The sequence below is a fragment of the Vombatus ursinus genome, unplaced genomic scaffold (genome assembly GCF_900497805.2).
Source record: "Vombatus ursinus unplaced genomic scaffold, bare-nosed wombat genome assembly UNPS02001419.1, whole genome shotgun sequence".
Classification (NCBI taxonomy): Eukaryota; Metazoa; Chordata; class Mammalia; order Diprotodontia; family Vombatidae; genus Vombatus; species Vombatus ursinus.
The window spans coordinates 18,217,627-18,235,403 of NW_020941197.1; the positions used below are offsets into that span (position 1 = coordinate 18,217,627).

At 34.7% G+C, this 17,777-nt stretch overlaps 1 protein-coding gene across 1 annotated transcript in view; it reads right to left on the reverse strand.

Moving 5' to 3' along the window:
- Positions 1–14,128: 14,128 nt before the first annotated feature.
- GUCA1C (guanylate cyclase activator 1C) overlaps positions 14,129–17,777 on the reverse strand; it is a 50,765-nt gene continuing 47,116 nt past the window's right edge. Inside the window, exon 4 of the mRNA XM_027866060.1 lies at positions 14,129–14,254. Coding sequence (XP_027721861.1) covers positions 14,129–14,254 — 126 coding nt within the window. The remainder of the gene's footprint in view (positions 14,255–17,777) is intronic.

The window sequence follows — 17,777 nt, forward strand, 5'->3', positions numbered from 1 at the left end:
GATATAGAATCAGTGAGAGCAGAAATAGTCACGAAATCCTCCTGGAAGAGGCTGAGGCTTGGGTTAACTTAGAAGGGTGTATGGGATTGAAATAAGTGAAATGGAGGGGAGAGAGTACTTGAAGCAGAAATAACACGAATATCAGGACAGGGATAAGAACGCACATAGTGTGTCCTCAAGACAATAAAACTGACCTAAGTAGATGCAAGTCACTACACCTTAGGGTCTTTGTTTCTTCATCTGCAAAATGAGACAGTTGGACAAGAAGACTGATTTCTAAGGTCCTTTTGGGCTTTAAATCTATGATTCTAGAGCGGGTCCCAATACGACTACCATTTATTAAGCACTTATTGTGTACAGAGCAGTATCCCAGATATTGGAAGTAATACAGGGTTTTCTGTGCTTGGAATGCTGTCCCTCCTCTCCTCCACCTCTTAGAATTTCTAGCTTTTTCTACAAAGCAGAGCTCAGGTGGTCAGGTCTGACAAGGAAGAGTTTTCTGAATGTCCATATTCTCCTCCACCCCAAACATTATTTTTTATTTACTCTGTGTGTATTTTGTATATCTTTATTTGTCTGTCATTTCCCTCCATTAAAATGCAATCTCCTTGCAGACATGAACTGTTTTATCTTTTTCTTTGAATTCTCAACATCTAATGCCTGGCATGTAGTCAGTGCTAAGTAAATGCTTGTTACTGAAATAATCAGATTGTTTCTGTATAGTCTTTTAATTGATCCTATTTACACATTGATTTTATCCTGTCACTACCCAAGTCATGGTTCTTTGTCTCTGAACTCAGTCCAGAAATTCATCTGGCATGTAATGAGTTGAGTTTAGAAATTCAGTCCTCACGCTTATCACTGTTCTATTCTTGTATCAAGGAAATTTGTCATCCTTGAGGGATGCAGATGGACACCAGGGAGTCTGGTCTAGTGTCTTTACCCCACCAAGCCGTCCTTCAGGGATGTCTGGTTTGTTATCCAGAGAAGTCTGGTCCCCTATCTCTAACCTTGCCAGTGGACTCAAACAATGAATATTTCTTAGTCAAAGGAGGGAAGGAGAAGGTTGTTGCTAGCCCTTCATTCCCAATTTCCAACCAATCCTATGGTTCCCGGTGCCTCAGCTCTGTAACCAATCGTATTGATTTCACCATTCATGATGTCAAGCTCTTTTAACCAATCAACTTGTTTCCTGCCTATGAAGTCCTGTTCTTTGTTATGTACTCCCAAAACCTATAAAAGAGAGCTGTCCTCCTCTTTCCAGGTCTTAGCTTTGCTGAGGAAGCTGAGATCCTATTTATTGGCGAATTCATACTTTATTAATAAATTGATCATATTTGGAATTTTGTGCCTTAGTCTACCTTAATTTTAACTGTTCAACTGACTTATTAGAGTTCTTGGTGTCCTATGCTGTGGAAAAACCTGAAATTGCCTTATTTCTTGTAAATAATGTCTATTTTGCAGAAGTTTGAAAGGTCATGAGGTTTGGAGAAAATGTCCTCCTTGTCAGTCACATGACCTAGAACCTTAATAAATTGTTATTTAGTTGAATTAAGAGTTTAAATAAAATTAAGTTTTTGCTCCTCTTGGGGCCTATAATGTAGTACCAGAGAACTTTTGTTCAGTGTTATAAGAAATGTTTGTATAGTTATGCTTTAGGCCAAATTATGGATGGCAAAGAAGTTTATACTTAGTGTAGTACAAAATAGAAAACCACAAAGAAATTTTATTTGACACTTCGCTTAATATAATCTTTCTTATTTATACAGGGGAACCACTATCATTTGGTTAACCAGTCAAATGAATTTAAATCATTTCAGATGGTAATACTTGAGTTAGCCACTAGGTGGTACTCCACACAGGCTTTTCCTCTAGGCCTGCCACAAGTTTGCCCTCATTAATCGCTCTTTTAGCAGGATAGAGAGCTGAATAAAGCTTGGTAGTTGACCCTATCCCTAGCTTTCACGCTACTAATTTGGAAATAGTTATTTTTAATTCCCTACTGATTTTTAATTTTAATTTTTAATTTAATCCAGGAGATAAAACAAAATATTAATCAAATATTAAAATATGAGAGATATTTATTTCTGACTCATAGCTCCAACCCCTTAGGGTATTCTATTATCTAAGGTAATTTTTCATGGCATTCATAGATTCAGACACTTAATATTTTGTGATAACATAGTTTATTGTATATCTTATAAACTGAAAAGGAAAGCAGAGAAAACATTTGCACTGGGAATCAGTCAAAACAGGACAGGGATTTATGTTCTTTAAATGTAACAAATAAACCTGTATTACTCCAAACTTGGGTAAACTTCATTCTATATTACTGCAGCACAAAAATAAAGGGGAAAAAGGACCTGAGAAGCTATCGTTGGTCCCCAGCACTGATGGTGGAACTGTGAGATAGGATGAGACTAATGAAAATGTTTGCAATAAGCAACCATAGCTCCAGAGGACTGATGATGAAAAATACTTCTTGGACATGCCAGTGGTGGGGAGGGAGAGTTGTTTTGCTTGATTATACATATCTGTTACAAATATTTTCCCCCAGTTGGGTGATGGGGGAAAGTTGGGAAGGAGAGAAAGTAAAATTTTGTAAATTAAAAAAAAGAGAAAATTTCTAAAAGGAAAAGAAGATTATCAAAAGAGGCAGCCCCCTAGATGTAGTATAGAGAGGTCCAGCCTTGGAGGTAGGGAAGATCTGGGCTCAAGTCCCATTTACTGGCTATGTGTACTTAACCTCTCAGTGAAATCCTCTAAGGCTATTAAGTTAAGAAATGAGTTGCTGAAATGCATTGTTGGACCACTGAAGTCACAGATCTGTACCCAAAGTAAAATGTGCCTGGCCTGGTTGAATAACTCTACTGAGTTATTGAAACTCTATGGAGGGCAAGAAGTATTTCATTTTCATTTGTCTTAGTAACACCAGTATCTGGCACACAGTAGTAGGCACGTCCATGTTTGTCTGCCTCTTAGAAAGGATTCGTGTAAGCTCTAATATAGGACTGTTTTTGTGTTCCCTGTGGTCAAGGCTTTGTCCTGAAAAGTACAGAAAAGGTTCATTATGATTATCAGCATGAGAGTTTGAAAATCTGGCTAAATGATGGGGGGGCGGGAGCTAGAATGGGAGCTGCATATTCTCTCCCCATATTTGAGTGCCTCCTAAGGTTGTTATTCATCCTGCAAAAAGCCCTTAACCATTTTGTTCCCAAGGAGCTATTTAAGTGGCCAAATCTACCTAGGCATAGAACTGTCCCTAGGTACAAACTCCCACTGACTTGTCAAAAAGCCATCCCCTGACCCTGCAATTCTGAATGATTTGTGTATCTTTAGCAAGGACAGTGCTTAAACTTGGATTTAAATGTCAGGATTACTTTGTTTTTCATTTTCATTTTTAAAGGTTAGACCAATACAAAGAAAAGGAAAAAAATGCTATTTTTCTAACATCATATGCTGTTTCTTTAATGGAGTTACAGTTCCTTTAGGGCTTTTAATTTAACTCTTGGAACTATGTAGTGATGTAAAATATCACACAATGTTTTTTTCTTTCAATAGCATATTATTGACTCATATATTTCCTTTCTTATGAATTTACATAAACACATACACTTTAAGGAAAATTTAAGAAAACTTTTTTTTTATCCCCCACTACGTAAGCTCCACAGAAGCCACCCACTCCTATCCAACTTCATTTTCTGATTTGAAGTAGGACTTTCCCTGATAGTTCTTTAAGTAAAAAATACTCTTTTCTTTCTGGGATAGATAAAGAGTTAATTATCACTTTATGGAGATAGTTCTCCCTACCTTTCCTAAACCAAAGAAATGAGTCTAAGAATAGGGACTAGGTTAGGTCAGAGGGGGCATCTGGTTACATCAAGCCAGTGGGAGAGGTAATTTTGAGAAAATGGGGTCTTGAGGAGCCACTGAAATCAAACTGTGTATGCAGCTGCCTACTTTGCTTTATATTCATTCCTGCCATAATGTTTGCCCACCCTTTCTTCTAGTAATGTTAGGTAAGGCAAGAATAAAGAAGGAACATTTACAAGCCATGGAGGCTACTTACTAATCTTGTTGAGGTGATGAGGCAGTCATCGGAGGGGGTGGAAACTGGGTCAGACTAAGGGTGATTTGAGGTACAAAAAGAAGAGCTTTTACCACAAATAGGGAGACAAATAGTTGGTTTATGGGGATGGGAAAGTAGTACCTGTTGCCAATAGTTCTGATGAGGATTCCAGCTGCTCACCTGCTCTTAGTTTGTATGTAGATGATAAAAGCAAAGAATGCAAGTACTGTGAGGCTAATATTTAGCCCGGTGTTTTAGAAAAGGGGAAATCAAGAGAACTGAGTGAGGACTCATTGGAGCAAAGCAGTGTGGATCCAGAGTTGTGGTTTCCTTAGTGGCTTCCCTTGCTTGATTGGGTTTTGTGTTTATCTGTGTTATATGTGTGTACATCCCAGAGGAAAACTTGTGTGCTGGACTGTGTGTTGAGCTTCTTGAAGACTAAAGCATAATGTCTGGACAATGATGAAACAGGGGTCAACAGCAGCTCTGTTCTCGATGACAACATTCTTTCAGCCACACCTGTGTCAGAGGTATTGCTCTATAGAAGTAGGCCACCACAGAATGAGCAGAGTTGTTATGGGGTTGGAAAAGGAACAAAGATGTTGGTACAGATTACAGTGGTGATATATTTGTCAGCTATGTGACATCATAAATAGAGGGCTGCACTTGGAATCTGACAGATCTGAGTTTAAATTGTTGGGGAATTCTTTTGTTTGGAAGGTTTGAGACGTTTTTCCTGGCCTTTTTGCTATAACTAGCATTTCTAGTTCCATTCTGAATAATATTTGTGACAGTGGGCATCCTTTATTCACCCTGGTCTTATGGAAATGCTTCAAATTTATCTCCCTTACAGATAATTCTTGCTCTTTGGTTTTTCTTACTACTTATCATTTTAAGAAAAGTTCCATTTATTTTTCTGCTTTCTATTGTTCTTAATAGGAATGGGTATTGTGTTTGGTCAAAAACTTTTTCTGGTGTCTCTTGGTGTCTGATGTCTATGCATCTATTGATATAACCATGTGGCTTTTGCTTTTTTTTTTTAATATTGATATGGTCAATTGTGCTTATAGTTTTCTTAATACTGAACCAGTCCTGCATTCCTGGTATAAATCCAGCTTGGTCATAGTATATTATCTTTGTGATACATTGCTATAATCTCCTTGGTGATATTTTATTTAAAATTTTTGCATCAAGATTCATTAGGGAAAATGTTCTGTAGTTTTCTTTCTCTGTTTTTGCTCTCCCTGTTTTAGGTATTGAAACCATATTAGTGTCATAAAAGGAATTTGGTAGGACTTCTTCTTTGCCTATTTTTTAAAAAAAGTTTAGATTTTATTAGAATTAATTGTTCTTTAAATGTTTGGAAGAATTTGCTTATAAATCCATCTGGTGCTGATTTTTTTTTCCTTAGGGACCTCATTGGTGGCTTGTTTAATTTCTTTTTCTAAGATAGGGTTACATAAGTATTCTATTTCCTTTTTGGTTAATTTGAAATTTATATTTTTGCAAATATTCCTTAATTTCATTTAGTATGTCAATTTAATTGGCATATAGCTGAACAAAATAGCTCCTAGTAATTGTTTTAGTTTCATCTTCATTGGTTATGCAGTCACTCTTTCCATTTTTGATATTGGTAATTTGGTTTTCTTCTTCTTCTTCTTCTTCTTTTTTTAGGCAATTGGGATTAGGTGGTTTGCCCAGGGTCACACAGCTAGTAAGTGTCTAGTGTTTGGTCTGAGGCCAGATTTGAACTCAGGTCCTCATGATTTCAGGGCCGGTGCTCTATCCACTACACCACGTAGCTGCCCCAGGTTTTCTTCTTCTTTTAAATATAATTAGCCAATGATTTATCTTTTTCTATTAAAACAAGCTCCAAGTTTTATTTATTCATTCAATGATTTTTTATTTCAATTTTATTAATCTCTCCTTAGATTTTCAGGATTTGTATTTTGGAGTTTAATTGGGAATTTTTGTGTTTTAAGTTGCATGCCAAATTCATTGATTTGTTCTTTCTCTCTTTTATTAGTGTAAGAATTTAGAGATATAATTTTCTCCCTGAGTGCTGCTTTGGCTGCATCCCATAAATTTTGGCATGTTGTCTCATTGTTATCATTATCTTTAACGAAATTATTGTTTGTTTCTATGAATTGTTCTTTGATCTAGTCATTCTTTAGCATTACATTATTTGCTCTCCAATTGATTTCTAATCTATACTTCTAAGGCCCTTTATTTAATGTAATTTTTATTGCATTAAAGTCTAAAAAAGCATATTTAATATTTCTGATTTTCTGTATTTGTGAGGTTTTTATTCCCTAATACATGATCAATTTTTGTGGAAGTGTTATGTATTGCTGAGAAATAGGTTTACTCTTTTCTATTTCCATTCACTATTCTCCAGAGTTCAATCATATAAAACTTTTTAAAGATTCTATTCATCTCCTTAACCCATTTCTTATTTATTTTGTAGTTAGCTCTGAGAGAGGTAAATTGAGGTCCTCTACAAGTATAGTTTTATAGTCTATTTCTTCCCATAATTAATTTAAACTTCTCTTCAATAATTTGGATGCTCTGCATTTGTTACATATTAGCAAAATGCAGCTTTCCTGATTATGTCTTTTAATTAGGTCTGTTTTTGCTTTTTTTTTATTTGAGATCATGATTGTTATCCCCCCCCTTTTTACTTCAGCTGAAACATAATCAATATGCTCCAGCCTTTATTTTAAATCTATGTGTATCTTTCTGTTTCAAGTATATCTCTTATAAACAATATGTTCCTGGATTTTGGTGTCTAATTCATTCTCTTATCCTTTTCTGTTTTATGAATGGGTTCATCCTATTCACATTTACCGTTGATTGCTGTTTATTCCCCTCCATTCTATTCTATTCTATGTCTCCTTCTCTTTTTTCCTCTGTCCCTCCTTAAAAGTCTGTTTTATTTCTGACCACTGCATCCTTTAATATACCTCCATCTTACCACCTATCATCCTTCCTCCACTTTTTGACCCTTTCCCTCTTACTTCCAGGTTGAGAAAGAAAAAAATTCTATACCCAATTGTGTGTGTGTGTGTGTTCTTCTCTTCTTGAACCAGTTCAGATGAGAGTGATGTTGGGGTGTTACTCTCTCCCTGCTCCCACTTTCCTTTCCACTGTAAAAACTCTTCCTTGTGTGCCTCTGATATGTGAGATAATTTCCCCCATTCTTCCTCTCCCTTCCCCCCTTTTCCCTGTACACCCCTCTTTTTCACTCTTCCATTCTTCTTTTAAGATCATTCCAACACAATAGATTCACCCCTATGCCCTCTAAGTTCTAGTTGTCCTAATTACAATAAAAATCTTAGTGGTTACAGGTATCATCTTTCAATATAGGAATATGAACTGTTTAAATTTGCTAAATCTCTTATGATTTCTCACTTGTATGTACCTTTTTTTGGTCCTCTTGTGTTGTGTTTAAATGTCAATTTTTCTGTTCAACTCTGGTTGTTTTTATCAGGAATGCTTGAAAGTCCTTTATTTAATTAAATGTCTATTTGTTCCCCCCGTAGGATTATACTGAGTTTTGCTGACTAGGTTATTCTGATTACAATCCTAGCTCCTTTGTGTTGCAGAATGTTATATTCTAAATCCTCTGCTCCTCTGGTGCTAAATCTTGTGTGATCCTGACTATGGCTCCATTGCATTTGAATTTTTTCTTTCTGGCTATTTACAGTATTTTCTCCTTGACCTCTGGATTCTGGCTATAATATTCTTGGGGGTTTTCATTTTGGGATCTCTTTTAGGAAGTGACCAGTGGACTCTTTCATTTTCTACTTTGACCTCTAGTTCTAAAATACTTTGACCTCTAGTTCTAAAATACCTGTCTAAAAGACAGCTTCCTTTATTTCTTGAAATACAATATCTAGGCTTTTTTTTAATCATGACTTTCAGGTAGTCCAATAATTCTTGAATTATCTCTCCTCAATATATTTTCCAGGTCAGCTGTTTTTCTATGAGATATTTAACATTTCCTTCCATTTTGGAGGAGTCTTTTGACTCCATTTAATCATTCTTCATGTCTCATGAAGTCATTAGTTTCCATTTGAGCAACTTAAATTTTTAAAAAGTTATTTTCTTCAATAATGTTCTGTATCTTCCCCCCCACTATTTGATCAGTCCTGATTTTTAAATTTTTATTTATTTTAATATTCATTTAATTTTTTTAAATTCCAAATTCTTTTCTTCCATCCTGAGCCTCCCCCACCCATTGAGAAGGCAAAGAATGTGTTATCAATTATACAGGTGAAATCAAGAAATCAAGCAAAACATCTCCATATTAGTCAAGTTATTAAAAAACAAGAGAAATAAAGAAAATGAAAAAAAATGCTTCAATCTGTACTCAGACTTCATTAATTCTGTCTCTGGAGATGTATAGTATTTTCATGATGAATCCTTTGAAATTGTTTTGGATTGTTGTATTGCTCAGAATAGCTAAGTGTTTCACAGTTGATCATACTTTTAATGTTGCTGTTACTATGTACAATAATTCCACTCTTTTCACTTTGAATCAGTTCATATAAGTCTTTCCAGATTTTTCAAAACCATCCCAATTGCCATTTCTTATAGCACAGTAGTACACCAACACAATCATATACCACAACTGTTCAGCCTTTCCCCAGTTGGTAGGCATTGCTTCAATTTCCAATTCTTTGCCACAGCAATAATAAGAAAAAAAAAGCTGCTATAAATATTTTTATACATATAGGTCTTTTCCCTTTTTCTTTTATCTCTTTGGGATACTGACCTAGTAGAGGCATTCCTTGGTCAAAGAGAATGTACAGTTTGTAACCCTTTGGGCATAGTTCCAAATTGTTCTCTAGAATGTTTGGACCAGTTCATAAATACACCAACAGTGCACTAGTGTCCCAGTTTTTTCATATCCTCTCCATCATTTGTACTTTTCCTTTTTTTAAACCATGTTAACCAAACTGATTGATGTGAGCACAGCATTGTTTTAATTTGCATTTCTTTAATCAATAGTGGTTCAGAGCATTTTTTTTTCATGTAACTATAGATAGCTTTGATTTCTTCTGCTGAAAGCTGACTGTTCATATTTTTTGGCCATTTACCTATTGGGGAATGGCTCTTTATAAATTTGACTCAGTTTCCTATAAATTTGACAAAAGAGGCCTTTATCAGAGAAATGCTGTAACCCCCCCCCCCCCCCAGTTTCCTGCTTTCCTTCTGCATTGGTTTTGTTTGTGGAAACAATTTTTAATTTAATGTAATTAAAATTATTTGTGTTACTTCCTATGAGTATCTCTATCTCTTGTTTCTCATCAATTCTTTCTTTATTCATAGATCTGACAGCTACATTTTTCTATACTCCCCTAACTTACTTATACTACCCTTTATGTCTCTAAATCATGTATCTATTTTGACCTTATCTTGGCATACTGTGTGAAATGCTGGTCTATACCTAGTTTCTGTCAAATTGCTTTCTGGATTTCCAAGCAATTTTTGTCAAATAGTGAGTTCTTGTCCTAAAAGCTTGGATCTTTGGGTTTATCAAACACTGGATTACTATAGTTATTTTACTACTTTGTATTGTATACCTAATCTATTCCACTGATCCATCACTCTATTTCTTAGCCAGTACTTTCATTTTAATGATTACCACTTTGTATTATAGGTTGAAAGATGGTAATTCTAGCTTGTCTTCCTTCACATTTTTTCATTGATTCCTTTGATATTCTTGACAGATGAATTTTATTATTCTTTCAGATGAATTTTGTTATTATTTTTTCTAGTTCTATAAAATAATTCTTTGGTAGCTTGATTGGCATGGCATTGAATAAGTAAATTAATTTAAATAGAATTGTCATTTTTATTATATTGGCTTGGCCTTGCCCTTGAGCAGTTAATATTTCTCCAGTTATTTAGATCTATCTTTATTTTTGTGAAAAGTGTTCTGTAATTGTGTTCATATGGTTCCTGGGTTTGTCTTGGCAAGTAGATTCTCAAGCATTTTTAAATTGTGTGCAGTTATTTTAAATGGAATTTCTCTTTCTATCTCTTGCTGCTGGACTTTGTTGTTAATACATAGAAAAGGTGGTGATTTATGGGAATTTATTTTATATTCTGCAACTTTGCTAATGTTGTTCATTGTTTCAACTAGTTTTTTTAGTTGATTCTCCAGGATTCTCTAAGTATAACAATCATATTGTCTACAAAGAGTGATAGTTTTGTTTCCTTATTACCTATTCTAATTCCTTCATTTTTTCTCATATTATTGCTATAGCTAGCATTTCTAATACAATATTGAATAATACTGGTGCTACTAGACATCTTTAATTTATCTCTGGTCTTGTTGGGAAGGCTTCTAGTTTATCCCCATTACAGATAAGGCTTACTCTTGATTTTAAATAGATACTACTTATCATTTTAGGAGGCAGCTAGGTAGCTCAGTGGATTGAGCATTGTGCTTACAGTCAGGAAGACTTGAATTCAAATAAGGCCTCAGATACTGACTAGCTGTGTGACCCTGGGCAAGTCACTTAACCTATTTGCCTTTATGCAAAGGAAATGGCAAATTATTCCAGTATCTTTGCCAAGAAAATTCTATGGACAGTATTGATATATTATGGTCCATGGGATCACAAAGAGTAGGACACAATTGAATGACTGAACAACAACACATATAATTTTAAGAAATCTCCATTTTTTCCCTATGTTTTCTATGTTGTTGTTGTTGTTGTTTTTAAATAAGAATGAGTATCGTATTTTGTCAAAAGCTTTTTCTGCATCTATTGATATAGTCATATGATTTTTGTTGTTTTTGTTATTGAAATTGTGAATTATGCTTATAGTTTTCCTAACATTGAACTAGTCCTGCTTTCCTGATATAAATCCAACCTGGTCATAGTGTATTATCTTTGTGATATATTGCTATAATCTGCTTGGTGATATTTTATTTAATTTTTTTGCATCAAAATTCTTTAGGAAAAATTATCTATAGTTTCCTTTCTCTGTTTTTACTCTTCCTGGTTTAGGTATTCAAAACAATATTAGTGACATAAAAGGAATTTAATAAGACTCCTTCTTTGATGATTTTTAAAAAATAGTTTGTATGTATTATAATTAATTATTCTTTAAATGTTTGGTAAAATTCATCTGTAAATCCATCTATTCCTTGGTATCTTTGGGAACTCATTTATGACTTGTTAATTCTTTTTCTAAGAAAGGGTTATTTGAGTATTCTATTTTTTCTTCTGTTAGTCTGGGCAATTGATACTTTTGCAAATATTCATATATTCACTCAGATTGTTAGATTTATTGGCATATAATTAGGTAAAATAGCTCCTAATAATTGCTTTAACTTTATCTTTATTGGTGGTACATTCACCATTTTCTTTTTTGATACTAGTAATTAGGTTTTCATCTTTCTTTTAATAAGTTAAACTAACCAATAACTTATCTATTTTGTTGGTCAATACTGATTTTTAAGGAGTTATTTTCTTCAGTATTTTTTTTACCTCCTTTACAAAACTATTAATTCTATTCTCATAATTTTATTGCATAGTTATTAGTTCTTTTCCCATTTTTCCTATCACTCTTATTTAATTTTAAAAACCATTTCCTACTCTTTAATTGCTTTAAAAAAAAGATTTTCTGGGAATGCTTGTGGGTCTTTTGTCCAAATTGCATTTTTTTAGATGTTTTTAAGTCATTGTCTTCTTATGAGTTTGTGTTTTGAATTTCCCTGTCATCGTAGTAGTTTTTAATGTTTGGGTTCTTTTTTTGTCATTTGCTTATTTTCCTGAAGTATTTCTTAACTTTTAACTTTATGTTAGAGGGTAGGATTTCTGGCCTGAGCTTCTGTCTTATATGTCTTTTTGATGATCATTTCCCTTATTAAGAATCTGCTGGGCTACATTGAATTGGGGCAGAGATTCTATGTGACATAAACCCTTGCTAAAATAGGTTAACACTACACAGAGGTGGCACAATGTGAACAGAGTAATGGAAAACTATACTTGCTACCTTTTACTGTCACAAACAGGATTAGCCATGCAGAAAAAGGCTAGGTCATGAACATAAAACATTATTACCATTATCATCATAATCCTTAGAGATAAACTTGGGTAGTGCTTATCTAACAATTACCATAAGAAATGTAATACATGTAATGTCATTCTCATTTTCTAGATAAGGAAACTGAGTCTTATGTGGGACAATCACTCTACAAATAATCAAAATCATCTTAAGACAAACCAGACACCCTGATTATCTCCCAGCAGCTGCCAGGGAAAACTCTTCCTCCTCCTAAAACTCCCAGGCTAAGCCTGCCTTTATTTATTAGTATAAAAGTAGCTCCATTCAGCCCAGCTATGGGAATTTTCACTGTTCTTCTCTTAGTGCCAACCCAACTGATTGTTACTTTAAGCCATAGTACTTAGCCCTCCTTCAACAACAATTCTTACATAAAGGTAAAGGTTGCACACCTAGGTAGTTGGAAGAGTCAAAACTGGAAACCTAATCCCCTAAATTATCTCATTTGATCATCACAACAACTCTTTGAAGTGGGCAGGCACCCTGAGGTTTATTTAAATTGTTTTTAAAGTGTATATATTACAACCAGTGTGTTAAAGTATAATTATAACGTTTTAAATATGGAGATATGTCACATCTGCTCTTCAGTCTGTACTTTGTTTCTGTAAGGAAGCCCAGCACTGATGGACACCCTAATGCACCTGGGTTATAGAAACCCCAAACTTAAAAGTTATAACCCATCAAGAAACCCCATTCATCATTACATTTTCTCTTGGAAGGGATATAAAAAACATGAAATGTCAGAGTTATAATGTCAGGACCATTTAAAATGTCAAGTGTTTGTTGCTGCATAGCCTGGCTGTCTGCTGTACTCATCAAAACAACAACTGGCACAGTAATTGCAGAAGCAGTATCACAGTTTCGTATGTAACCAGACACAAATTTATAACAAATTGGAAGAAAACATTCTCATTGCTTGACTCAAAGCTCCTTCCCCTTGGATAATAATACCTTAAATATGTATCATCCTGTACAAAGGGCATTCACATATATTCATAGGATCATCAATTTAGAACAGGTAGGGATCTTAGAAGTTGTCTCGTCCAACCCCTGCATTTATAGATGAAAAACTGAGGCTGAGACAGTTTAAGTGATTTGACCAATATCATAAAAGTAATGTGACAGAACTGGGATTTGAGCTGAGTTGCTTTAACTCCTAATTCAGTACCTTTTCCAGGGTGCCACATTATCTAACTTGAGCCTACAAGATGGGTGGGCAAAAGGCAATGCCCTCATTTTACAAATGGTGAAACTGAGACTCAGAAGTTAAGTAATTTGCATGGTCACAGAACTTGTTAGTGGAAGAACTGAGGTTATCTAGCAAACATTTAGCTCTTTTTTACTATAACACATGTTGTCTAGGATGTTCCTCTAGAACAGAATGTTTATTAATTCATGACTGCATTTAGGATAAGAAATAAAAGAAGGGAGAGAAAAGACTGGACAAGAACCTGGTCATCTGTAATACATGGTTTCCAAAAGAACTAGGAGCTTAAAAAACTTATTTACCAAGTGGTTATTTTTCTGAAACAGATAGTGAGGAAAGTGTTTACCACATAACCCAATTCTTTTTTAAGACATGATTAGTTGGTGCAAGCATGTTAATGCAAACAAGCATTCTGTCCTTAAGTGATGGGATCCAGAAATATATCCCATCAACTATTTTTTACCGCATTCTAGTCTGCAGGACAGAACAACTAATATTTAAACAGAACAACAACAGTGTATCTGCCTCATGACTTTATGGAAGCTTTCTTAGAGTTGAATATCACAGTTTTATTTATTAGTCTGATTCAAGAATGTTACATCTGCGCCCAACAATATTATCCACAAGAGAAGGATTCTTTCTTGGTACAGGAGCTATAGTGTTCACTGAGTGTAGGAAAGACATTGGGCAAAATAAAGTCTCCATAGCTGAAGTTTCCTGTTATCTCGAAGGTCCTTGTCCTTGGCCATGGTCTAAGGCAAGCTATTTCACGTATCTTGCTTCCTCCCATTCTGAATTGCTTTCAGTACATGGGAGAGGTCAAAACTCTTGGTAATCATCTCCAAAAGATTTTGATCTTTTTCTAAGCCACTGATGAATTCCTCTAAAGTCAACTCTCTTAGAATATAATAAATATATGAGCAGTTAGAAAAAATAATGAATCACTTGTTATTGGTATCACTCTTAGTCCCTAAAATCTTTTCTAGTTTTATAATATTTCATTACATTTTTGTAATACTTTTTCAGCCATTCCCTAATTCAATGGACAGTTATTGTCATATAAATTTTTTATTACATTGAAGAACCCATTTTTATTACAATTATTACTTTGAATATTTTTATTGACATTTTATTGTTTTTAATCTATGTATCTTATCTCTCCCACCAGGCAGTAAGTCCTTCTCAATCAATCAACTAGTCAACCAGCAAGCATTTATTAAGTGCTTACTGAGGCACTTATTAATTATTAATTAACTCATTAAGGCACTGTGCTGGATGTTTAGGTTATAAAACACTTTCCCTCTTGCTCAATGTTTGGCTTATAAAGATACTCAAGAAATGTTGCGGGCAGGGTTAGAAATGATTATTTTGGTGATTAATTCAACCAGTTTTAGTCAGTTAGAAATTACGATTTCCTTAGGACAGGGCAATTTATGTTCTTAAACTATGTTTCTTACAGAATCTGTCTGCCATACTATGATATCTGCTGACAGGAAGAATAGAAAAAGTGTTGGGCTTAGAATCAGGAAGATCTGGATAGCATATCCTGCCTCTGACATTAATTAGGCATGCATAATGTTCTGACTCATCCTGGAGCAAGTTATTTACCACTGGTCCTTCCCCTGAGGACCATGGTCCCTGCATGCCTATGATGACCAAGGGTAAGTTCCAACTTCTCTCAGCCTCAGTTTCCTCATCTGTAAAATGAGGTTAATAATTTATATCTATTACACAGGGTTGATGAGAACACCAAATGAAATAATGTGTTTTACAGCACTTTGGCAACCTTAAATTTTTTTTTTAATAATGTTAACTGTTATACCTGTAAAACCATGAGGAAATCATTTAATCTCTCTGGTCACCAGTTTTCTCATCAGTAAAATGAGAAGATTGGATTGGATGATCTATAAGGTCCCATATAGCTCTAATTCTATCATCTTGTGATCTACAATTTTGGGTATGAAGTCATTTAGGTTCAAATCATAGGATCACAAATTTAAAGCTGAAAGTGACCTTGGGGGGTTATCTAATGCCAGCTCTAATATCTGCTAGCTGTGTGACTTTGGGCAAATCTTAAACTTAAACTTATATTTAAACTCCCTAGAGTTCATTTTCCTCACCTATCACATGCAGATTCTAATGTCTTCATAACATACCTCACAGGATTGTTGTGAGAAAAGTCAAGTCAAGAAGCATTTATTAAGTGCTTACTCTGTACCAGCCACAGAAAAATAAAACCTTAACGTCCCAGAGATATGTGAGTGTATTTGAAGATGTGACCTATTCTAGATGAATAAATGATTAATTCTTAATCATCAAGGTCAGGGGAAGTCAATTATTGCTGACATTAAGATAATACTAAATAAAGATTATTCAGTATGACTCTCACATACAACCAGGTGAGGTTAAAATGAGGTTCATCATTTGACAGATGAATAAACTCAAAGGAATAATGAGATTTACCGAGTACCACAGAGCTAGTCAGAGGCATGATTTGAACCTAGGTCATTTTAAATACAAGTGCAAAACTCTGTCTACAATGCTAGTTTCCTAATGAATCCTGTTTGTAAGAATGATTTAATGTCCTCTCTTTTTTAAATATGGTACCAAGACCAGCCCTAGGCAGAATTGGAAAGTTAGCTAAATATTCTTTAAATATTTATTGGTCTATAATATTCCCTTCTTTTTCATTTCCATTCCCATGCTTCATTACTTTAGGACTACCCTCACTGGTCCAGAGATATAATACAAACCCCTTATACTCAGGTCATGTGGCTGGCAGGCTTTCTTCCACACTAGAAAACTGCCTTCCTGCTTAATATCATCCCCTCAGGGCTCCAAGGCCTTTGTAATCTAACCCATTAATGAGTCCAATGGTGGGAATTTTAATGAGGAAGAGCAGTGCCCTTGACAAACCATAGGCTGTAGGGGAGGGTAGATATTAAATGACACTACTTAGGGGCCTGGTTATTCTGCTAATATCTGTAAGGCTGGCCCTGAATGGCATGTTTTTCTTGAAAAATGAACTTGCAATGGATTTCTTTTATCTCTTTAAATATCCATTTGGGGGAAGGGAAAGGGAGACAGCACAATAATGAAGGTTTCTGAATCAGTGGAGCTGTCAGACCAATTCATTCATTCAGTCAGTGAAAATTTATTGAGGTTTTATTATATGCAAGGCATTATGAAAGGTTCTGGATGAAAAAAATAAGAAATGTAAGATATAGTCTCTACTCTCAAAGGACTTTACAGTTTAGAGGGGAGGGTAAGACATATTAAAATAACAGTTAATAATACACTTCTTTAAGCTTTGCGATGTATTTTACATAAGTTATTTCTTTTGATCTTCATAACTCCCTGTGAAGTAGGTGCTGTTATAACCCCCTTTAATAGATGAATAAATTGAGGCTCAGGTTAAGTAGCTTGCCCATGGTCACAGTGGGGCAGTCTTTGGCTAAACTTGAGAAGGCTGTCTACAAGAGGTGCCTCCACCTTTCTTACTCTCTTCTTAAGTCTTTACAATATGGCTTCTGACCTCATCATTCAACTGAAACAATTTCCAAAATTACCAATGATTTCTCTTTTAAATAATTTTTATTGGCGTTTTCTGCTTCTTACATCACCATGGTATTCCATATATCCTTCCTCCTCTCCATTCCCAGAGCTATCTCCTATGACAAAGTGTGGTGGGATTTTGCTGTTGTTTTTTAAAGAAGAAATCAGCATAATTGATCGACTTAGTGAGAAAGTCTTTGAACAAGTGTAATATGTAACAACTGCAACTTCCCACCTCCACCCACAGGTAGATTGGGGGATGTCTTCTCATATCCCTTCATTTGAGTCCTGCTTGATCTTTGTAATTTTGTTACGTTTACTTTTGATTTTTTGATGTGGCTTTTTCCCCATTTAGATTGTTCTAATTCCTGTGTATATTGTTTTCTTGGCTCTGCTTACTTCACTTTGCATCAATTCATATAGAGCTTTTCATGCTTCTCTGTATTCATCACACACATCATCCACTTTCCTTCTTATTCCTTCTTATTAATGTTGTCTATGCAGAAGCTTTTCAGTTTCAAGTAATCAAAGTTATCTATTTTATCTTTTCTAATTGCCTCTATCCCTTATTTGATTAAGAATAAATCTCTTATCTATAGCTGTGAGAGGTGCCATATCTGCTACTCTTCTAATTTTTTTATAGTGTGATCTTGAATATTAAGGTCACATATCCATTTGAAATGTATTGTGGAGTGTAGTAAAGGTATTGGTCTAATGCCTAACTTCTGCCAGACTGCTTTCTAGTTTTCATAGCAGTTTTTATCAAAAAGGAGAGTTTCCCTAGGTAACATACGTTATTGACTTTATCAAACACTTGGTTATCAAATTCTATTATTTCTGAATCTTCCTTGTCTAGTCTAT